The following is a 24,914-nucleotide window of genomic DNA, read 5'->3' on the forward strand; positions in this document are numbered from 1 at the left end:
AATCCCACGCCTTGGGAGGCTGAGGTAAGTGGATTGCCTGAGCCCATGGGTTCGAGACCCACCTGGGCAACTTGAGATCTCATCTCTACAATAAATTTTTTTAAAAAATTAGCCAGGTGTGCTAGCGCGTGTCTGTAGTTACAGCTACTTGGAAGGCTAAGGTGGAAGGATCACGGGAGCCCAGCAGGTTGAGGCTGCGGTGGCTGGGAGCAGCCATTGCACTCCAGTCTGGGGGGCAGAGTGAGACTCCAACTCAAAAAAAAATGTACTTTTTTTTAAAGGCAAGAAGAAGTGAAACAAAAGTTTTATTCTTGACACTGACAAGCAAGAAACTTCTAAATTACCAAAAAAAAAAAAAAGCGAGAAAAGAAAAAAGAAACAGGTAAGAAACACTGTGAACAGAAAACAAAAAAAATACTACTTCAAAATGACAGGCCAGGCGTGGTGGCACACACGACTGTAATCCCAGCACTTTGGGAGACCAAGGTGAGAGGACTGCTTGGGCCCAGGACTTTGAGAGCAGCCTGCACAACAAAGTCAAAATATTTGCCAGGCATAATGGTGCATGCCTGTTGTCCCAGCTACTCATGAGGCAGAGGCAGAAGGATCGCCTGAGCCCAGGAAGTTGAGACTGTGGTAAGCTGTGGTCGTGCCACTGTACTCCAGCCTGGTTGAGAAAGTGAGACCCTAACTCAAAACAAACAAACAAACAAAAAGATAACAGTCAAAAACTTTGACTCTTACTTTACAAAGTACATAAAGTAATAACTGCTAGAAAATAAAACTGATGAAACTAGAATCAGAATTTGCCAGACAGTGTAGATTTTAAAACATGAGACCATAAAGAATTTGAGGAACATAAATAAAATATAAGCTCAATTTAAGGAAGAACAAAATACTCTGCTTTCTGCCAAAGAATTCTATATTTTGCAAGTGCTAATGGATTACCTATATAAACTGATGATGTATTAGGACACAAATACAATTTCAAGGCATTCACAAAAGAAGAAATCATACAATCAAATTTTCTGATCAGAATGTTATCAAATTAGAAAATAAAGACAATATGAACAAAAGAACCAACTGAAAATAAAAACAATATTATTATGTAACTCAAGAGGAAGTTGAAATGAAAGTTACAAATGATCAAGAAACAGAAACTAAAGAGAATGTGGTATATTTAAATCACTGGGATGCTGCCAATGCCAAACTCAGGAGAAAAACTACGGCCTTAAAATAATAAAGAACAAATTAGGCGCAGTGGCTCACGCCCAAAATTCCAGCACCTTGGGAGGCCCAGGTGAGAGGGCTGCCAGAGCCCAGGGGTTCAAGATTAGCCTTAGCAACTTGGTAAGACCTTGTCTCTACAATAAAAATAAAAAAATTAGCCAAACAGGTGGACTGTGCCTGTGATTCCAGCTACTTGGGAGGCTGAAGCGGAAGGATCACATGAGCCCATCAGGTCAAGACTGTAGTGACTGTAGCATGCCACTGTACTCCAGTCTAGGCAACAGAGTGAGCCACCGACTCAAAAAAAAAAAACAAATAAGTGAGAAAAAATGCACAGAGTATAAACTGACAATTCATAAAATTATAAAAGGAAAAAGCTAACATCCCTAATAGTCTAGGAAATACAAAGCAGAATATGAAATAATATTCCATTTATTACATTGTAAAACCTTAAAGATGCTAGTAATAGATGATACTGTACACAGATGGAGAAAAAGGACTCCATAAACTGCAGGAAGAAGAATGGTGAGGACAATTTGATGCTACGTCATTTAACAGAGGACTGATTTAGACACAGTATTTAAAAGAATTACATGTATGGACAAGGGAAGCAGTCCAAATACATAAAGTTTTTAAAAGTTATAGATTACACACACACACACATACACACACACACACACGATATAGATACATATATATTCACATTTTCTATTTGTGGAGCAAATTTGTATAGGCACAGAAGTTTAGAAAGTGAGTGGCTACAGTGATTAGTTATAGAGAAGCAGAATTTAAGGGATGAGATTTATTTAGTTTTTTTTGAGAAAGCAGAATCTACTGAGAGGACAGAAAAGCTCCCACAGTGGGAGGGGACCCGAAGGGGTTGCCCCGAGATTTATTTTTTTAACTCTATTCTTTTGGACATCCTCAAGATTTGGTTCAAAAGAAATGCAGTCATGTGTCGCTTAAAAGGGGATGAGTTCTAAGAATTACATCATTAGGCGATTTCATTGTTGTGCAAACATCACAGAGTGTAGTTCTACAAACCTATATGGTAATAGCCTACTACACATCCAGGCTATATGGTATGGCCCATTGCTTCTAGGTTACAAACCTGTACAGCATATTACTGTACTGAATATTGCAGGCAAGTATAACACAATGTTAAGTACTTGAATAAGCATAGAAAAGAACAATAAAAATAGTTATTACAATCTTGTGGAACCATGATCACATATGCTGTCACTGAAATGTCATTATGCAGCATGTGACTGTATTAAGAATTTGCCTGTCATCTTTATCACTGTCTGTAACATTTGTGATTACTTACACATTACTGTAATACATGTTTTCACATACATATATGTACATATATGTATATATTATATTCCACATGCAAGCATGTTTACTTTGTAATCTTCTGTATTATTTTCATCTTCTATAATGATCATCTATAGCTTTTACTATCAGTAAAATGATTTAAAAGTGATTTTCCTTTGGGGTTAAAAAAAAACACCAAAGACTTATTTAAGTACACAATAGAAAGACAGTGAAACAGGAAGAGAAGGGGAAGGAGGAGGAAGGGGAGGAGGGGAGACACAGGACAAAAGAGGAAGAGAAAGAGAGAACCTACCCGAATGATGAATCTGATTGCTGCACATCCAGAAGTAGCCATGACTTTTGCACTATTGGGGACAAGATTAAAAAGTGTAGGGACAATGGCTTCAGCGCCATGATCAAATTTGTTTCCTAAAACGGTTGAGAGATGGCTAAGAAGGAAGACAAAAAGTATTTTTTAATAGTTTAGCATTAAATATAGATAGGACTACAGAATTTTTAAATACTGTCACTGAATTAACTTAGGAATTTTTTATTTTAACCAGTTCTAATTGGCAGAAAAACAAGAGAGAAAGGGAAGTCCAAATACTATGTAATCCCTTCTTTTTCCCATTCTTTATCTGGCTAATCCAAAATTGAAATTTGGCATTTTACTAATCTCTTTGCAATGGCAGTTGGAGAAGCCATCTTATCTCAGAATTTAAGTAAATGTCAGGTAAAATAATTGCTCTGTCTTTATTCATGAGATATTTGCATTTTGATGTCCTCTTATCAATGTTAAGTTCAACCATTTTATAAACAAGTTCTTAATCTTACCCAAATCAAAGCTCCTCAAGATGTTCTCTATTTCTATTAATAGTATCACCAGTTTTGGGGGCACAAATACTTCCTTCTTCAGACTTTGTGATCAAAAATATAACTACTGTATGCTAGTTAGTTGAGTGGTCTTTAGGACATCTGTCTTCTCTTTCCAAATTTCCAAGTGAATCAGTTTTTAATTGTACAATTTTAGTTAAAACACTTTGGAAATATGCTGTAATGACTCAGTTCTGACAATGTTTGCAGTACTGACTGCTACATATTTAATATATTATTTAAAGTACATGGTTGGGATAGAGTTAGCTCCAAAAATTCAAAAAAGTACTCATGTGCCAGCATATTTACTAATGTTCATTATAATATCAGTCTTCCAATGTCTGAAATCACAGGCAAAAAGGAACTTCACATGAAAAGCAAGGAGGTACCACTTTTGTCTGGATATTGCCTACCTTTAAAAAATTGGAGGGTTGTTCTGGTAGGCAAGTAATGTACCTGGAAAACAACTTGATCTTTATTTACAAGCTTATTGGGAGAGGTAGGGTCTAGAGTCACCTTACTTTAGATCTGGTTTAATACTTCCTATATGATTTCCTTTCTGGGCTCGCCACCAAATGCTCTGGGTGTTCAACAAAGTTTCCCCATTCTGGCTGACCAGATCTTGAACCTCTCTCAGTCCTACAGAAGCTCTGGGTGTTTTTGTTTATCTTATAGCTCCTAGGCAGTAGTTATTTTCGCTCTTCTGAGACATGTACCTTTTACAGGTGCAGATTAATTTTCTGCTACATTTATGGATTCCACACAGATTTTTATAGCTCTTCTTCTGCATATTTCTCCTCTCTCCATTAAGCTACACTGCAAATTTTGGCCACCTCCAAAACTTTAATCTCTCTTTCCTCAGTTCAGTGAGATTGCCTTGTTCTTCTTTCCTCCTTCCTTCCCCAAGGTTTAGAAAGGACCTCCAGGTCAAAATTCACACTGTTCAACTCACTTGCATCTTTCAAGAATTCCATTCCTGTCCTGTCTGCTGTCCATTATCAGGAAACAGTTGTTTTACATATTTTGTGCAGTTTTCTGCAAGATAGCTAGTCCTGTTGCAGGTGTATTGTTTGAGGTTATATTTAATAAGTTTGTTTTGGTTTAGAATTTTTTGCTAGTTAGAGATATTTGATCATTTTGGTATATTGACTTGTATCTAGCAGCTTTGCCAAAGTCCCTTAATCACAATACTTTGTCTGTAGATTCTCTTGTGGTATTCTGCATGGATGATTATATTAGTTCTGTCCTTTTCTTGCAATCCTCAGAGTTTTATTGCCTTTCCCTCCCCCATCTTGATTGGACTATTTAAGATAATACTAATTAGAAATACTAATAGCAGGTACCCTTATGTCCCCTATTCTCAAAGGAATGCTTAAACAACCACCTATGCAAAAACAGTTTTTAGGTCATAAGCAGTGGCAAATAGAATTTAAGTGTTCTACTATCCCTGTATTAAGGAAGACTATAAACATATAGGATAAGTTTAGATTTTGATAAGTTGATGATGCATGTTACAATTCCTACATAATTGCTAAAATATCAGAAATGGAGTGCTTAATACCCAACCTAGTAATGAGAAAAGTAAAGACGTTAGTTTTTAAACTTATTCATTTTCTTCTTATATTTAGAGTTAATGATAAAAAAATCACCAGTAAGCTTCAGATATATAAAGATATTTTAAGGTTGATATAAAAAGTTGTCAAGTATTTTTTAAAATCATACAAATTGAATCATGTATAATAAAAATAATTTCTGGATCATATATATACTTTTTTCTATCACTTACTGAGCTCTGAATCAATGAATACTAAATTCACTTACAGAAAAGAGTTATCATAAAAGGAATATACTTACGCTACAGTAATGCAAGCTTCCCTAACCACCTGGGATCTAAGATCCTTAGCTGAAAGTTTAAGTGCTCCATCCAACAAGCGTAAATGTTGAAAAAAGCAATCATACTGTGCAGCTCCAGCAACAAGCAGTGATCGAATTTTCTTAAGCTGAAATATAGAGAATTTTCATTTGATTTTAAAAAAGTAGCAGTGCAAAAAATAAACTACATTATTCAAACAAAATTTTTTAAAAACATGTTTCATTATATTCACATTATATTCAGACATTTTAGTAGCATTAAATTCATCTTGTAAATAAACATGCAAACAAAGCTTTTTTGTAAAAGAACAGTATAGATTTTGTTATATGTAAAAAGATAAGTAAATTTTAAAGTTTTAAGAGAGTCTTTCACTTGTGTTAAAATACACATTAACATAAAATTTACCACTTTATTTTATTTTATTTTATTTTGAGTTGGAGTCTCACTCTGTTGCCCAGGCTAGAGGGCAGTGGCACGCTCATAGCCAGACCAGTGTCGACCTGCTGGGTGCTGGCGATCCTTCCGCCTCAGACTTTCATAGCCAGAACTACAGGCATGCGCAACCATGCCCCGCTACTTTTTTGATTTATTGTAGAGACAAAGCTCGCCAAGTTGCCCGGGCTGGTCTCAAACCTGCAGGCTCAGGCAATCCACTTGCCTTGGCCTTCCAAAGTGCTAGGATTACAGGCTGAGTCATCAAGTCCGGCTCACTTTAACTATTTTAAAGAATAAAAAATTCAATGGCATTAAGTACATTCATAATGTTGTGCAACTATCATCACTATCTACCAAAGTGGCCTGTTTTTAAAAGGGTCAAATTTGGAAACTCTACTCATCCATAAGCAAAGGTAAAAAATCAAAACAACCAACTATCAAGCTATCACCATGTCCATATGCTAAAACTATGAGACTTTGTGGAGTGAATGACTCTTTCTCCCCATGTATATAACTTTGGCATTACTTTTTTTGCTGTTAAAATCTTAGTTTCTTTCTTATTAGGAATACATCACAGTTGTACGTATTTATGGGGAACATGCAATATTTTGATACAAGCATACAATATATAATGATCAAATCAGTATAAATGGCAAATCTATTGTCTCAAGTAATTATCATTTATTTGTTATGACTATTCCAATTCCACTCTTTTAGTTACTTTGAAATATATAATAAATTTTTAACTATAGTTGCTCTATTGTGCTACCTAATACTAGACCTTATTCGTTCTATCTAAATGGGGTTTTTTTTGCAACCAATAACCAGCCTCTCTTTATTCACCCTCTTTCCAATAGCCTTCCCAGCCTCTAGTAACTATCATTCTACTCTATCTCCTTAAGTTCAATTTTTGTTCCCTTAGTACCCACAAATTACTGAGAACATGCAATATTTATCTTTCTGTACCTGGCTTGTTTCACCAAACACAATGTTGTCCACTTCCATCCACACTGTTGCAAATACAGGATTTCATTCTTTTATGGCAGAATAATTTCCACTGTGTTTATGTATACAATGTGAATTTTTTTTTATCCATTCACTAAAGACACTTAGGTTGACCATATTTTGGCTATTGTGAACACTGACGCAATAAACACAAGAGTACAGATATCTCTTCACTATCAGGGAGGATCCAAAAAAACTGGAATTTATGGAAAATTGTGTATTTATTCTTATATATTTAAATTTCAGTTACCTTCAAAGTACTCTACATTTGATGCAATTCACCTATTAAGATGAGTTTTTCACTGCTTAAAACAGTTTTTAAAAAAAAAAAGATGTGGGGTACAATTCAGGATTAAGTATATAAATGCTCATTATGCAGGTACCCTTATCGATGAGGTGTGCCCCTCCTTCCCCTGGCAGTTTCCCTCAACTGCCAATCCCACTCCCCCTCCTCTGGCAGTTTACCACTATTGCCAATCCCTTTCTGATAGTATTATAATTGTTCAAGGTACGCTTATGAATGAGAACATAAGGTACTCTGTTCTGTTTCTGTGATAGATCACTGAGTATGATAGGCTCTAAATTCATGCAAGTTGCTGCAAAGTCCAAGTTTGTCCTTTGTTATGGCTGCATAATATTCCATCGTGAATATGTACCACAATTTTTTTTTAATCCAGTCTAGCTTTGATGGGCAGCATTGTTGGTTCCAGGTTTTTGCTCTTGTGAATAGAGCTGCAACAAACATGCGTGTGCAAGTATCTTTTTTGTAGAAAGATCAAAACAATTTTTGAACTCATCAATTTTCATGCCTTTTAGTACTCTGCCATTTTTTTGGTTTCACCTCTTCCACATCACCAAAACATTTCCCTTTGAGAAAATTTTTCATCAGGGAAAACAAAGAAAAATGTTGTGCAGGGCAAGATTGGTAAATAGGGAGGGTAGGACATGAGGGTCATGTGGATTTTGGTCAAAAAACTGTTGAATATTCAGTGTAGTGTGGGCAGATACACTTGTAAATTACTCACCATGAAATGGGCAAATACATTGAAAAAATCTCCACACACACACACAAAATTTCACTGGAGCTGAATGTAGCCTCTCACAACGCTAGCTAGTTCACTGATGCAATTGGGTTCCTAGAACATTTACTTAGTAGGGGAAGCTTATACTACAGGGACCCTCCCTCCAAAAAATAATTCAAGTTTTCTTTGGGTCCCCATTGTATAGTGATTTCCTTTCTTTTGGATATATAACCAACAGTGGGATTGATGGATAGTATGGTAGTTTTATTTTTAGTTTTTTGAGGAAACTCCATACTGGTTATGCTAATTTACATTATTATCAAAAGCATTTGAGGGTTCCCCTCTCTCTTCATCCTTGCCAACATACATTATTCCCTGTCTTTTGGAGAAAAGTCATTTTAATTGGAGTGAGATGATATGACATGTCATTTAATTGGAGTGCATTTATCTGATGATTAGTGATGTTCACCATCATTTGTATGTTGTTTTTTTTTTAAATCTATTAAGACCTTTTGCCCATTTTAAAATCAGATTATTATTTTTTTCCTAATGAGTTGATTGAGCTCCTTATATAGTCTGGTTATCAATCTCTTGTCAAATGGGTAGTCTGCAAATATTTTCTCCTACTCTGTGAGTTGTCTTTTCACTTTGTTGACAGTTTCCTTTGCCGTGTAGCTTTTAGTTTGATGTGAACCCATTTGTCCAATTTTGCTTTGGTTGCCTGTGCAACCAAACTCAATAAATCTTTGCTCAGACCAATATCCCAGTTTGTTTATTCAATGTTTTCTTCTGTTTGTCTCATTGTCTTTAAACCAGTTTATGTGATTTTTTTATATGATGAGAGATAAAGGTCTAGTTTCATTCTTTTGCATATGGATATCCAGTTTTACCAGTGTCATTTATTGAAGAGACTGTCCTTCACCCATTGTATGTTCTTGGCACCTTTGCCAAAAATGAGTTGACGGTAATTATGTGGATTTAGTTCTGGGTTCTCTATTCTGTCCATTGATCTGTGTGTCTGTTTTTATGCCAGTACCATGCTGTTTTGGTTACCATTGCTTTGTAGTATAATTTGAAGTTAGGTAACATGAGGTCTTCAGTGTTGTTCTTTTTGCTCAGGAATGCTTTGGTTATTCTGTGTCTTATATGGTTCCATATAAATTTTAGCACTGTTTTTTTCTATTTCTGTGAAGATCATTCATATTTTGATAGAGATTGCATTGAATCTGTAGATTGCTTTGGGTAGTAAGGAAATTTGAACAATACTGATTCTTCCAATTCATGAAGATGAAACATCTTTCCATTTTTAAAAAATCCTCTTTCAGCCGGGCTCGGTGGCTCAACCTATAATCCCGCGCCTTGGGAGGCTGAGGTGAGTGGATTGCCTGAGCCTGCGGGTTCGAGACCCGCCTGGGCAACTTGGCGAGACCTCATCTCTACAATAAATCAAAAATTAGCTGGGCATGGTAGCACACGCCTGTAGCTCCAGCTACTTGGAAGGCCGAGGTAGAAGGATTGCTGGAGCCCAGCAGGTAGATGCGGCGGTGGCCTGGAGCGGCCACTGCACTCCAGTCTGGGCGACAGAGTGAGACTCCAACTCGAAAAAAAAAAATCCTCTTTCATCAATGTTATAGCTTTTATTGTAGAGAACTTATATATTTCTTTGGTTAAATCTATCCCTAGGTATTTTATTTTATTTGTAGCTATTGTATATGGAATTATATTCTTGGTTTCTTTTTCAGATTATTCCCTGTTGACATACAGAAATGCTAGTGATTTTTGTGTGCTAATTTCCTATAACTCTGTAGGAAATTTTGTATGTTAATATCCTACAACTTTACTCAATTTGTTTATCAGTTCTCATAGTTTTTTAGTGGAGTCTTTAGATTTTTTCTAAATATAAGATCATATCGCCTGCAAACAAAGATAATTTGACATCTTTCTTTCTGATCTGGATGCGCTTTATTTCTTTAAAATAAATGAATAAATTCCTAAACACATACAACCTACCAAGATTGAACCATGAAGAAATCCAAAACCTGAACAGAATAATAGCAAGTAATAAGAAAGAAGTAATAAAAATCTCCCATCAAAGAAAAGCTCAGGAACTGACAGCTTCACTGCAGAATTCTGCTAAACATTTAAAGAACTATTAATACCAATCCTATTCAAATATCTCAAAAAAAAATGAGGAGAAAGGAATACAACCAAACTCATTCTATGAGGCCAGTATCACCCTGATAGCAAAACCAGGCAAGGACACAAACAAAAAAGAAAACTACAAGCTCTGATGAACATAGAGGCAAAAATCCTCAACAAAATAGTATAAAATTGAATTCAACAATACATTAAAAACATCATCATGATCAAGTGGGATTCATGCCAAAGCAAGGATGGTAAAATAATATAGAAATCAATAAATGTGATAAATCACATCAACAGGATGAAGGACAAAAACCACACGATCTATTTTATAAATGCCCAAAAAGCATTCAGTAGAAGTCAACATCTCTTCATGATAAAAAACTATTTAAAAAACTAGGTATAACAAGGAACATACCTCAGTATGAAAAAAGTCATATAAAACAAACTCACAGCTAGTATCATATTAAACAGAGAAAAATTGAAAATCTTTCTTACAATATCTGGAATAAGACAAAAATGCCTATTTTTATTCAATATATTTCTAGAAGTCTTAGCTACAGCAATTAGACAAGACAAAGCCTTACTAGTTAGTAGATGACTGGCAAATATACATACATAATAAAATTATAACATCATTTAAAAGAGATATACATAGCTGGGCTCGGTGGCTCAGCCTGTAATCCCACACCTTTGGGAGGTTGAGGTGAGTGGATTGCCTGAGCCTGCAGGTTCGAGACCCGACTGGGCAGGCGAGACCTTATCTCTAAAATAAATAAAAAAATTAGCCGGGCGTGGTAGTGCGTGCCTGTAGTTCCAGCTACTCGGAAGGCTGAGGCGGAGGGATTGCCGGAGCCCAGTAGGTCGAGGCTGCGGTGGCTGGGAGCGGCCACTGCACTCCAGTCTGGGTGACAGAGTGAGACTCCAACTCAAAATAAATAAATAAATAAAAGAGATATACACAGGTGGGCATCTGTACTAATACACACTCAGAAACTAAAAGTCTACTTATCATAACCATTATCATGTATAATTTCACATTTAACTTAGGTTATTTAATTTTAAAATTTATCTTTTAATCTAATGGACTAAAGATGAAAATGTAAGGAAAAAACACTATTGATTTTGGGGGAAAAAATAGGAAACACAGTTATAAAATCTTGAGGTATATAAAGAAGGGAAAACGATCATAAATATAAGAGAATTTCAAGAAGTATCTAAATAATATTAAATAAAATAACAATACAGTAGAAAAAACTACTTGCAACATATAACACAATACACAAAGCACAACATCATCCCTCCCCCCATTGTTTCCCCCCATAAGAGGGGCAAATTTAAAAAAAACTTGATAGCATCCAGCTATCAAGAAAAGAAAGAAAACAGAAGCTACCAAAAACTGCAAAGAAAATTATAAGTGACTAACACTTTTGTTCAAAATATTCTGGAATCTGTGAAAGTAAAATTGCATCTACTTTTTTATTTTTTTTTTGAGTTGGAGTCTCACTGTGTCACCCGGACTGGAGTGCAGTGGCTGCTCCCGGCCACTGCAGCCTCGACCTGCTGGGCTCCTGCAATCCTTCTGCCTCAGCCTTCCAAGTAGCTGGAACTACAGGTGCGCGCTACCACGCCCGGCTAATTTTTTTTTTTATTTATTGTAGAGATGAGGTCTTGCCAAGCATCTACTTTTTACCCAACAATTCACACTTTAAAATGTAACAGAATGAGACTCCTAATCAAAAATAATAATTTAAAAAAATCTAACCCTCAAAAATAAAAGCACCATTGTGAGAAATATGCGCAATGATGTTTACTGCAACTTTTCTTTTTTTTTTTTTGAGTTGGCATCTCACTCTGTTGTCTAAGCTGGGGTGCAGTGGCACGATCATGGTCACCACAGCCTCAATCTGCTGGGCTCAAGAGATCCTTCTGCCTCAGTTTTCCAAATAGGTGGAACTATAAGCATGTGCCACCATACCTGGGTAATATTTTAAATTTATTGTATAGATGAGGTCTTGCGTAGTTGCCCAAGCTGGTCTGGAATCTCCAGGCTCAGGCAATCTTCTTGCTTTGGACTCCCAAAATGCTGGGATTACAGGCATGAGCCACTGTACTCAGCTCACAACATTGTTAAAACAACAAAAACAAAACAAAACTATAAATCCATCAAATGGGAAATGGTCTAACAAAGTATATGTGTATGTATATATATATAGTAAACTAAAAAAGGTAAGTACATATTGATCTGCATTCAGTAAATATATGTGCAACTATTATATGCCTGATACCTATACCAAGCATGATTTGATAAGGAAAACAAAGCAAGTTACTAAGTAATGCATCTGAAATATTCTCATTTGGTTTTTTTTGGGGGGGCGGAGTTTGAGTCAGAGTCTCACTCTTTCACCCAGGCTGAAGTGCAGCGGCACCCTCATAGCTCACTGCAGCTTTGACCTCCTGGGACCTGGTAAGCCTTCTGCCTTAGTCCCCAGTAGCTGGGAATACAGGCACGCACTAGTTTTTTATTTTTATTTTTTTTTGAGTGGGAGTCTCACTCTGTCGCCCAGACTGGAGTGCAGTGGCCGCTCCCGGCCACCGCAGCCTTGACCTGCTGGGCTCTGGAGATCTTTCCGCCTCAGCCTTCTGAGTAGCCGGAATTACAGGCACGCGCTACCACGTCCGGCTGATTTTTGATTTATTGTAGAGACGAGGTCTCGCCAAGTTGCCGAGGTGGGTCTCAAACCCACGGGGCTCAGGCAATCCACTCACCTCAGCCTCCCAAAGGCGCGGCATTACAGGTTGAGCCACCGAGCCTGTCATATTTTTTAAATTTTTTGTAGAGACAAGGTTTCACTGTGTTGTCCAGTTGATCTCAAACTCATGAGCTCAAGTAATCCTGCCTCAGTCTCCCAAAGTGCTGGAATTACAGGCATCACCCACTGTACTTGGCCTCAATTTTTTTTTTTTTAATAAAAGGAGTAGGGGAAAAAACTGTTCTGTCATATATGCTTGAATACATATACAAAGAAAACAATATACTCTAAAGTGAAAAGCTTGTTTCTTTAATAGGAAAACTATAAACTTTTCTTTACAATCCTCAGCATTGTTACAATTATTAAAACAAAACTAATTTTTAATTTAAAAATATTGAAGACCACCTGTAGTTTCCAAATGGCAGTTTCAAAGTAAAACAAAAATAACTGGATAAAATTCATGGTTTTTTTACACTGACAATATTTATTTTATTTATTGTCGAGATGAGGTCTAACCAAGTTGCCCAGGCGGGTCTCGAACCCGCCGGCTCAGGCAATCCACTCACCTCAGTCTCCCAAAGTGCTGGGATTACAGGCTGGGCCATCAAGCCCGGCTTTAATTTTTTTTTTTTGAGTTGGAGTCTCACTCTATTGCCCAGACTAGAGTGCAGTGGCCGCTCCCGGCCACCGCAGCCTCAACCTGCTGGGCTCCGGCGATCCTTCTGCCTCAGCCTTCCAAGTAGCTGGAATTACAGGCATGCGCTACCATGCCCGGCTGATTTACTGACAATATTTAATCTGTCATGTCTCTCCACAGATCACCTGTGACAACAATCTTTTAGTATTAGTCTCATCTCAGAACTGAAGAAAAAACACATGAACTATATTTAACAAATTTAGAGTAACATATTCTCTGTTAAAAACAGTATTTTAACATTTTTAAATATGCAGAATGCCTAAAAAAACAGAAGGCAAAAGATGATCTTTTGTTCAGTGTCATCAAAGCCATAGTTGTCAAAAGACCTTATTTGATTTAATTCACCAAAATGGAGATTTCATGGCCAGTTTGGGAGCTCTCAGAGCAGAAGAGAGTCTTCAAACAGAACCCCTTCTTCTGCTTGTTGAGGAAGGAATCTGAGGTACTTACTGACATGTAATCTGATCATGTAAGCTTGACGAATTCAAGCTTGTAGATTTTAAAATAACATATACAGTCAACCATTTGTCAAATAGCTATATACCACTGTCAATAAAAATATTTTAAAATTCATCAAATATTGTCCTCAAGGAATTAAGGTTAAATAAAATATTCTTAGCTCAAGGATACCTGACCTTTTTTAAAAATCCCAGGAGAGAAATATGTATCACATTCAAGTGAACAGAAAGAAAAAAGCCAGAAACATGCATATCCTGTTGTGAATTTATGTCAATACTACGAAAATATTGAGTATGAAGGTAAAGTGAACTGCTTTACTGGTCAACTTTTTATGACTTGAGGATGGTGATGATAAGCAACTAAGTAAGTCCACAGAGAAGCAAGAGTCCTCTGAAGCTCACACTTTCCTAATCAGTCAGCAAACACCACATGTGGAGAGATTACCAAATGCATAGGACAGGTATTATCTGGTCGGCAAAAACAAAATAAAAATTGACTTTAAATCAGAAAATGCCTATTACCTCAATTGTTATCTAGAACAAAATGTTACCTATCAGATTCTATTTTATAAGTGAATAAGCATATAGCACTACTACTGAATTTCCATATTTTTGAAAAGGTCACTGAAAAAAAGAAAAAATAAGAAATAAAAAAACTTACTGCATTGGCACGCTGATCCCAGTCATGTTTGTCATCTGACAAAATTTCCCTGATTTTGTTTAATGTTTCTTCAAGTTCTCGACTAGAATAGATCTTAAAGAAAAGATTCAGAATTATAACAACATTTCTTGCGATAAGCAATATCAAAACTATACCCTGATGTTTAAAATAATCTTCTAAGTAATAAGGTTATTTCCTATTCTAGCACAATTTTTTTTTCTAGCACAATTTTCAAATGGAGAATAAAAATACATTAAAGACAATAATAAAATGCTTTAATCTTTCTTCTTTTTTGCTATTTCTTCAAATATACTCATAAAATGCTTTGCAATCTGAAACCAAGATACAAAATTTCAAGAATTAATAAAAATAGGGCTAATTTCTTGAAATAATTTCAAGTATACAACCTATTTTATTGCATTCATACACTTATTACACAATATTGTGAAAAAGACATGTTTTAAGTTTATTTTCTTTTTCTCTCCTCTATCATGATAAAATGTAGCCAGGATAACAACATGCTTTGCTTCCGTAGAGTCAACCATTTGTCAAATAGCTATATACCATTATTCTTTCATTCACTGAACAAATATTCACATAATAGAGATGTACTATGCTAGGCACTAGAGAGATTACAGTAAGCAAAAAATAGACATGATCTTTGCCTTATGGAGGTTACAATCTAGCCAAGGAGATTTTTTTAAAAAGTCAATCGAATGACATTAAATAGGAAATTGCAAACAGAAAATACAACAAAGGAAAATAAAAGTATATATATATAATAGAGGTTTGACTGAGTCAGGAAAGTCAAACTTGAGCTAAGAGCTAAAGAATAAGTAGAATAACATTAGGCAAAGTGGACAGAGATTTGCATTCCCTGGAAAGTGAATAGCATGTGTAAAGGCTCTATGCCAGAAAGTAACTGAAAGGTCAGGGTACAGGGGTAAAGAGTATAACAGGATCAGGAAAAGAGCCAATGACCTAGAGCTAACTCCATCAGTGCAGAGTATTTTCTTACACCAGTGTCAAGGTTTAGAAGTGGGCATGTGACCTAAATCAGTCTACAACAAACTTACTAAGATAAACTAGAAAAGAGGTAGAGGGTAGTAAAGGTGTGAGACTAGAGCAGCAGCAGTCATGTTGCTGACCATGAGGAAAGACAACGCAGAGGAATCAGAAATGAGAGATGGAGCGAAACTGAGTATTGGTGATATCATCTGAGTCCCTGCATCAGATCACCCTATTTATATCTTTCATTTTCCAATAGCTATTAGATTTATTTGTAGCTTAAGAAAGATAAAATGAGTGTAAAGAAAAGGAGGACATGGGACAAGGCTGAAGAAGCACGGGGGGGGGGGGCCCGGCAGATAACATTCTGATAGAGAATGACTCCTGAAGCTTCTAAGTTAGCTCTTTCCTGCCTCCTACCTTCTGTTCGTTCGCAATAGCCTTTCTGCTATTTTTCCAGAAGAGCTAACCATCCCTATCCGTTTGGTGATGCATTGTACTGGAATACAGTGCAAGGCTTCCCTTTCATCAAGAAGGTAAAAAAGAGTCAAATCAAAAATTTACTTCAGTGAGGGGGTACATAATTTATTAAACATTCTTTTAGTGGGTATCAAGCAAAAGTATGAAAATCACTAGGAATCCATATAATGATACCTAAGTTTCTAACTTTTATAATTGATTAAGTAATGGTTTATATATACAGAATACTGAAGAGTAAGTTTTGGGGGGAAAATTATGATTCCAACTTCAAACAGGTTGGGCTTGAAATGTCTCTGAGACATCTAAAAGGAGATGTCAAGTAAACAATCACAATGGAAAAATTAGGACAGCTCTGGATTGGTGATTTAAAAAAAACCCCTTGACATTATTTATATAAAGGTAGGAACTGAAGCTATGGGTTAGTAGATGGTGACTCAGTAATAAAATGGAGGGTGGGAAGACAGGGTCCAGAACTAACCCTTAAGTAATCTCAATATTTAACAGTTAAGTAAAGATGAATGTGCTTATGAGACAGACATAAAGTGGACAAAGAAATAGTTGGTTGTGGTGCTACAAAGGTGACAAGTGATCTTCCCAAGACCTGTTTCAAGGAAGGAATAAGCTGAAAAGAAGTGAGATGATGTGAAAGACAGGTAAAGTTACAGAAATAGTGAGTACAGACAATTCTTTTGGAAATGCTTACTGAGAAAGCCAAAATGAAGAGTATTTGGAAGATATGGAGCCCAGTGAGGTTTTTTAAAAATTGAGGAGCCCAGCCATGTTAACAGTGAGAAGGTTCTAGAAAACAGTGACAGCTTGAACCCACACGAAATCACTGACTGTGTAAATTTATTAAGAAAATAATGGGCTTTGGAGCACTAATGGAGGTGCTATTTCTGGAGCAACAGAACAGAAGGAATATACAATGAAGAAGAATGCTGCAGAAAGATGGTGTTCCCATTTGATGATGACTATTTAATAAAAAAGTAAGGGGTGAGGTCCTCTACTGGGAGAAGAGAGAAGAGAGCCAGGTTGATGGGTGAAAAGAATAAGAAGCATGTCTGATAGCCGAGGAAAGCAGAAAAATAACTTGATCATAGAAATACAGTAAGGATGTCAGACTGCTGAGGGTTCATTTTATGCAAATTCCACTAAAAAGCATGTGCCCTAGCATGAGACTACTCTCTCTAGCAGCACTGTTTCTGGGCTATGAGCATAGAGGAAATAAGAAGTTGGGAATCATTCAGCTGTCATTTTGAGAAATGGGTATTACAAAGAAATCACTGCTTGATACTTTATTATGAAAAAAATATCAGAGAAGCAAAGGATTTTACTATATTATATGCAGCCCTCCTGCAAGAAGCCATGGTATCAAAGCTTAGATGAGAAGGAAAATAAAAATGAGAGATGATAAATTCAGAGTGAGTACAAAAGACAAATCCTTGAAGTAGTGGAAAAATACTTGTCAGAGTACTTTTAAAAAGCAAGGAGATCCTAGTCAGTAATAAGATTCTTCAAGTAATGAACAATAGCATATAAAGGACATCAAAATCCAATGTGTGACTATGAAGTAGACAACTAAGGAGAATTAGTTAATTAAAATCTAATTTTTTTCTTGAACTCTTTAAAAATATAAAGGTATAGAAACTGATGGGTCATCCAAATAGAGACAAAAATCATCAAGAATGTGTCAAAGTTTAGGATAATAATAATGATAATAGCTAACATGTTCTTACCATGTACTTTATCTATATTGTCATATTTATACTCACAATAGCCCTCTGAGTATATAGTTATAATTCCTATTTTGAGAAGAATAAACTAGAGTAGAGAGGGTCAAGTAATTTGCCCAAAGTTGCCACAGCTACTGTGACAGAGGTGAGATTCTAACCTAGGCTGCAGTGGAATGTTGCTCAGGTCAGTACATGGCAATAATAAGGAGGCTGGCCAGAGAGCATAAACCTCATGCAAATGGGTATAGGAAAAATGATCACCATGTGATAATGAGGAGAGCAAACACAATAAACCTACTGTCAATTACTAAACATGTTAGAGTCAAGAGTAATAAATCAGCCTTGTCTTTAGAGATCTTCAAGAAAAAAATTATACTTTAATTAAAACAAGGACACTGAAGGGACCCTAAAAAAAATGAGGTTAAGGCTTAGGAGAGTTGCTCTTATGAAAAAGATAATCCAGAGGGCACAATGGAAGGTACGGAACATTTGGGAGAAGGGTGGCAGAAGGTCAGCTGCAAGAAAGCAGTGAGTAGCTATAAAACAACTTTTCCCTCACCATATAGTTGAGTAGCTTTTGGTTCCTGTGATACCAAGATATTACCAGTCTGACAAAAGCATACTGACCAATAAAATAAATCCAAGTCCAACTAAAGTTTTACTAACTGTCCCTACAACATTAATCTCTCTCTCATATGAAAGTCTGTAAAATAAAAAAGGAGGGAAGAATATACTTTTCCTATTACTATCATTTATTTATTTATTTTTGAGTTGGAGTCTCACTATGTCATCCACGCTGAAGTATAGTGGCATGATCGCGGCTATCGCAGCCTTGACCTACTGGGCTCAGGCGGTCTTCCCACCTCAGCCTTCCAAATAACTGAAACTATAGGCGCATGCCACCAGGGCTGGCTAATTTTTTTGATTTATTGTACAGACAAAGTTTTGCCAAGTTGCCCAGGTTGGTCTCGAATTCCTGGGCACAGGCAATCCTCTTGCCTCTGCCTCCCAAAGCGCTGTGCCCAGCCTTTTCCTGTTATTTGAAAAATATTCCATCATCTGGAAAAAATACTGTAAATGACATCAAGTGTTCTCAAAGATGTAAAGAAATGAAAACTATCATACCTTTCTTAATAGGAGTTTAAACAGGCACAACAACCCCACAGAGTGACATCTAATAAAATTAAAGACTATAACCATGCAGTTTCACTCCTATGTTTACAACCTAAAGAAACTCCTAGCCGGGCTCGGTGGCTCAGCCTGTAATCCCGCGCCTTTGAGAGGCTGAGGTGAGTGGATTGCCTGAGCCTGCGGGTTCGAGAGCCGTCTGGACAACTTTGCGAGACCTCATCTTTACAATAAATCAAAAATTAGCCGGGCGTGGTAGCGCACACCTGTAGTTCCAGCTACTTGAAAGGCTGAGGCAGAAGGATCGCCAGAGCCCAGCAGGTCGAGGCTGCGGTGGCCGGAAGTGGCCACTGCACTCCAGTCTGGGCGACAGAGTGAGACTCCAACTCAAAAAAAAGAAGAAACTCCTACAAATAATCAAGGACAAATGTACAAATATCTCCACTGCAGTAGGATATGGAATAGATACAAGTCAGAAACAACCTAAATGTCCATTAGCAGAGCAGATAAATGAACCATTCATATAATAGAATGCCATCTATTAATCCAAATTAATGAACTAGAATCACAAATTTTACAATGTGAAAAGATATAAAAAATAATACTGAGTAGAAAGGTTGTATAATGTTATGTACAATATAACATTTATCTATATTTATCTATATTTTTAAGCCACGGAAATAAAACTCTTATTTATGGATGTGTCCACTCTACTTCAAATTACATCTATGAGAATGACTTCCATATTTCTATTGACAACTAATTTCCAATACTCTCTAGGCTAAGAACTCATTAATTCAAGAATCTTTAAGTAACATATTGCAACATAATATGATTCAACAGTATGGATTCAATGTTATTTCAGCCTCACTACAAAATAATCACTTTAAAATCTAATTTTACCAACAAGCGATAGTTTGGTAATAGTAACTCAAATATTTCATTTACATAGTCATTTAAAGAAAAAAGTATTTTTAATTTTCTTTTTTACATTTTATTTTAAAGATGTGGGATACGATTCATGATTAGGTATACAAGTGGGCATCATATAGGTAAAGTTTGGGCCTCCCTTTGGTCCCCGTTGAAAAAAGATATTTTTAAAAAGGACAAAGTCAAATAATTATATGAACAGGCACACAGGCAATATTCATGGAAAGTACCACTCGATTGATAGCCTTACCTGAATAGAAGGGACATCTGTGAAAGCTTTTATAAAATCATCTTCATCAACTGCTCCGGCACCTCCTTCCTTAGAAGCACCTGCTAATTAATAGCAACAAAAGCATAATTTTTAGGAATATGCCATTTTATATAGAAAGCATTAAAAAAAAATCTCCAACTTCCAGAAAAGTCAAGGTACTTAGTAGCAGCTGATTAACTTTTTCTATAATGTACAAGACTAGGCTGGTTGTAAAATTTAAATTAAGAACAGAGTTCCCAAAAACCCCTGCCCCATTCAATGCATTAACTAACATACAAATACAAGTGAAAGAATAAACAGTCGAAAAGCTGAAAAGCAACTTAAAATGACCCTGTCAATAAATAAGTGATGCAGAGGATCTGTGTATGCTGTTACGGTCAGGAAAGCAAATACAAAAGAAATGAGGATCTTGGAATTAAATTTATACAAACATTTTATTGCACACAAAATGTCTTTCAACTCCCAATTTATTCTTCTACATAGTCTGCTTTGAGGTGCTGGGCCTACCATTCACCAAACCATTTTTTCTGTTGGTTCTAATGACTTCCAGTTAAGCTCTGTCACTAGAGGGCGTTGGAGAGAAATGGAAAGCTAAAGGAAGAAGGAACCTGCTCCTTCCTGACTGCTTCCTGTTCTAGTAAAACCCAAGCAACTCTGGCAGACCATTCAGTCCAGGAGCAGCAACTGTCTCCAGTTTACAGATTATCTAACGTTCACTGATCAGCTAGCTGTACCGAGACACCAGTCAGCTAGTGCCTTCTCCTTAGATGTCTGAGTCCCAGATTTGCAGAGTTCCTCCTCTAAGCCTATAAGTTTTAACAATACTAATATCCTCAGTTTGTTCTTCCAGTCCTAAGGGTAGTAGCTGCTTCCTGTAATTGCTACCTCCATGATGTTTTTTTTGTTTTTTGAGTTGGAGTCTCACTCTGTCGCCCAGACTGGAGTGCAGTGGATGCCCCCGGCCACCACAGCCTCGACCTGCTGGGTTCCAGCGATCTTTCCGCCTCAGCCTTCCAAGTAGCAGGAATTACAGGCGCGCGCTACCACACCCGGCTAATTTTTTTGATTTATTGTAGAGATGAGGTCTAGCCTGCCCAGGTGGGTCTCGAACCCGTGGGTTCAGGCAATCCACTCACCTCAGCCTCCCAAAGGCGCGGGATTACAGGCTGAGTCACCGAGCCCGGCTCTCCATGATGTTTTAAGTGTACTCCTTCTGGATTCTTAATTCATTAATACTCATTTAAAAATTCTTTGTATTAAATGTTCTCAGTAAAAATAGCTATTGTCCTTTCTGTCTCCTAACTGAACCCTAGCTGATACAGGTGTTATTAGTTTTTAACTCTATTTCACATACTTCTTTGTGGTTAGAATTCAACATACGAAATGGACTTCAACTACACAAGATGTATATCCTAAAGAATTAACTTTAAAACCTCTCCAATTAAAATTTTAAATTAAGAGCACAGCCTAAATTAAGCTTATCATCTACCAAAAGAAAAATTAATACTTCAAAACCGATTTTAAAAACTGACATCATCAGGCCAGGCGCAGTGGCTCATGCTTGTAAACCCAACACTTTGAGAGGCGGAGGTGCGAGGATTGCCTGAGCCAAGGGGTTCAAGACCAGCCTGAGCGACTTGGCAAGACCTTGTCTCTATAATAAATCAAAAACTTAGCTGGGCATGGTGGTGCACACCTGTGGTTCCAGCTAATAGGAAGTGAGATGGAAGCACTGCCTGAGTCCAGCAGGTTGAGGTTGCAGTGGCCATAAGTGTGCCACTGCACTCTAGTCTGGGCGACAGAGTGAGACTCCAGCTCAAAAAATAATAATAGTAATAATAATAATCAAATGAAAAGTACAACTTATGGCCATAACACCCTGAACCCCACTCAATATTTTCAAATAAAAAACACTCAGGATTTCCAAAGATATGTAAGAAATTTCTTATTAAAAAAAAGAAAAATATTAGAAGATCTTTGTGAGTTTTAACAGTGGTAAGAAATGAACCACAGAACAGTATAGGAAAGCATTAAGACAATAAAAGTACAAGTTAAAAGTAACAGTAATAAATTTAATAAACAAAAAGGGAAATTAATGCATGCTTACTACAAAAAATTCTATTACAACAATAAATTACAAAGTTAATTTTTAGATTAAAAAAAAATCCAACGAAACAAAAATACTCTCAACCCTGTCCCATGGTCAGTCTTAGCAGATGAATAACTAAAAATAATTAGTTAAATAAAGGAAATGAAAAATAAGATATATAACCATATTATCTTAACTAAACATCTAAAAACATACATTAATTCGAAAATCTCTTTATATGTGACTTTTTTTTTTTTTTTTTTTTTGCTATGGGTCCTCTGATATAGAGTTTAGTAGCCCAGATTTTTTTACATTTTCTCCCCAGTTTTTCATAACTGTCTTGCATAGGCCTTGACAAAAATTCCTTTCGGAAACTGTCCTTACTAAGTAATTCCTAAACAGTCAACAGTTTTCATAAAAACAACTTTCTTTCCATATTCACATTTTGTTCATTTATATATCACCCTTTCTGCAAATTACTTTGTTAAATAACAAGAACAACCAATCAGCAAATTTACAGAAAATACGTGTATGTCTCAAACTTGTGGAGGAAATACGTGTAGAAGTACCAGAGCAGAGACAGTTAGCGCACTAAAGTATTGAAGGCAAAAAAGTTTTACAGAGGAATAAAAAGGTGAAGGGAAGATCAATTTGAAGAATGACTACAGAATATGCAATTTACAAAAATAGCATACATCGAGCAAAATGTTAGCTCTGATACATAGTCTAACTTGCCAGCCACAAACATAACTATCAACAACCTTCAAGGAAACTCAGAACATCTGAAAGAATGCCAAATAAGGACAGAAAAATGTGCCACTGACTAAAGACATACATAGGGAAGGTTGACTCTGAAAGTCACAATCTACTTTAATGACTTTATTACCCAGTAACTTCTAAGAGTGGGGCCAAATAAGTTGTGGGGATAGGGGGAGCTGAGTAGAAATTAAATGACTTTTCAAAGTCCCACAGAAGCTGCACAGACCAAAAGCTATTTGCACTAAATGAAGCCCTATAGCTATCTCAGATGTGATAATTTGGTCTCTAACCTGGACACGGGCATTAAAAATTTGGAAAGAGCCTACATAATTTGAATAGTTGACCTCAATCTATTTCATTTTTACCTCTAATAACCACACTTTATAAGGAGAGTTGCTAATGGGAATGGACTGGGTATATGAACAGTGTGAAGACAAGGTACATGCTGAGCTCCCCAGCCTAGCCTGACAAGTAAACCTTTTATGATCCTAGTATGCCTAATGTTTCCCCTAACCTTAGTTTTGATTTTCTGGCCCAAAAAAGTAGAAAAAGGGTATCTACAAAGGTGAATAATCTGTTGAATGAATTGCTTCATCATATAATCATCATTCCCCTTTATGATTTTTAAAGTTCACCTTAAAAATACTTCAAAGTACTTTTAGCACAAGCAAGGAGAATGGATATCACAGGAAGAGAGTCCAAAACGGTAATAAGGCCTAATACCAAATATTGCCACAGAAAAGGAAAGTACATACACCAAGGGGAGACATAGTTAGATAAAATAAGTTTGAGAATGGGAGTACAAGTAGAGGCTGGGCTGAAGGAAAGAGAGTGCTGGCTTCCAACCTGACTAAAAGCTCCCTCAAATACAACCAAATTAACAATCACACCAGAAGGTATTCATGGGCTAAAACAGAATAGAAGAGCTTTGCACAGCATCTAATCACTTTTAGAATAGGGCTCAGTAAATTTTTTTTTCTCTAAAGGGTCAGAAAGTAAATATTTTAGATTTTGTGGAATGTATAGCTTCTGTTGTAACTAATCAACTCTATCACTGAAGCATAAAAGTATCCAGAGACAATATGTAAATGAATGATCAAGGCTGTGTTCCAATAAAGTGTGTTGTGTATAAATACTGAAAATTGAATTTCATATATTTTTACATGTCATTCAATATTATTCTTCTTTTGAATATTTTTAACCATTAAAAAAGGTAAGAATCTCTTAGCTCATAGGTAAAACAAAAGCAGACGATTGGTTATACTTGGCCTGTGGGCTACTGTTTGCTGACCCTGCCTGAGAATTCACCCCAAGCTGGCAATCACTTGGATTTTGTGTGTGTGATAGACAGGGGAGGAAGGGAGAAGGAAGTTGGAGGTTACTACCATTCAGCAGATATGATGTTTTCTAGTGTGCTAGACTGGCTAGAGTAGGTGTATCTCAGAAATTCCCAAATATTACTTTAAGAAGTTAAAGTAAGAGAAAAATTCCATTCTACTTAGTTTTTAACTACAACTCAGACGAAGTTAGATACAAAGGTGAATGAGGCAAAGGATGAAGGATAAAGTAGCCTGCTTCACATACAGAAGCAAGGAGAACAAAGCCCCAGAAGCAGAAAAGGGCAGGTAATCTCAGTGCTACCTTGAAGAGAGTAACACTAAAGATCAGAATAAATGATGAAGAAATAACATGGGGGTAAATATGTTGTGAACCTCAATGAAATTCATACACAATTCACATTTGGTTTTTTGAGTTGGGGTCTCACTCTGTCACTTAGGCTGGAGTGCAGTGGCATAATCATGGTCAACCCCGCCTAGACCTCCAGGGCTCAGACAATCTTCCCACTTCAGTCTCTCCAGTAGCTGTACTACAGGCATATGCCACTGCATCCAGTTAATTTTTATTTTTGTAGAGATGAGGTCTCGTTATGTAGCCTAGGCTGGTCTTGAATTCCTGGGCTCAAGCAATCTTCCTACCTTGGCCTCCCAAAGTGCTAGGATTAGAAGAATAAGCCACCACACCCAGTCTACAATTCACATTTTTAAACGAG

At 36.6% G+C, this 24,914-nt stretch overlaps 1 protein-coding gene across 7 annotated transcripts in view; it reads right to left on the reverse strand.

Moving 5' to 3' along the window:
• Positions 1 to 24,914, reverse strand: part of CLASP2 (cytoplasmic linker associated protein 2) — a 207,754-nt gene that overhangs the window by 112,404 nt on the left and 70,436 nt on the right. For 5 of the 7 annotated variants that reach the window (XM_021718620.1, XM_008070168.1, XM_008070167.1 and 2 more), the window contains exons 3-6: positions 19,996 to 20,075; positions 14,467 to 14,559; positions 5,275 to 5,420; positions 2,861 to 2,996 (exon numbers count right to left, since the gene is read on the reverse strand). In XM_021718620.1, coding sequence (XP_021574295.1) covers positions 2,861 to 2,996; positions 5,275 to 5,420; positions 14,467 to 14,559; positions 19,996 to 20,075 — 455 coding nt within the window. Of the gene's footprint in view, positions 1 to 2,860; positions 2,997 to 5,274; positions 5,421 to 14,466; positions 14,560 to 19,995; positions 20,079 to 24,914 lie in introns of all 7 variants that reach the window. The other 2 variants (XM_008070162.2, XM_021718618.1) reach the window with 1 other exon arrangement.

This window comes from Carlito syrichta, unplaced genomic scaffold (assembly GCF_000164805.1).
Source record: "Carlito syrichta isolate Samal-C Ts95f unplaced genomic scaffold, Tarsius_syrichta-2.0.1 Scaffold313175, whole genome shotgun sequence".
Lineage (NCBI taxonomy): Eukaryota > Metazoa > Chordata > Mammalia > Primates > Tarsiidae > Carlito > Carlito syrichta.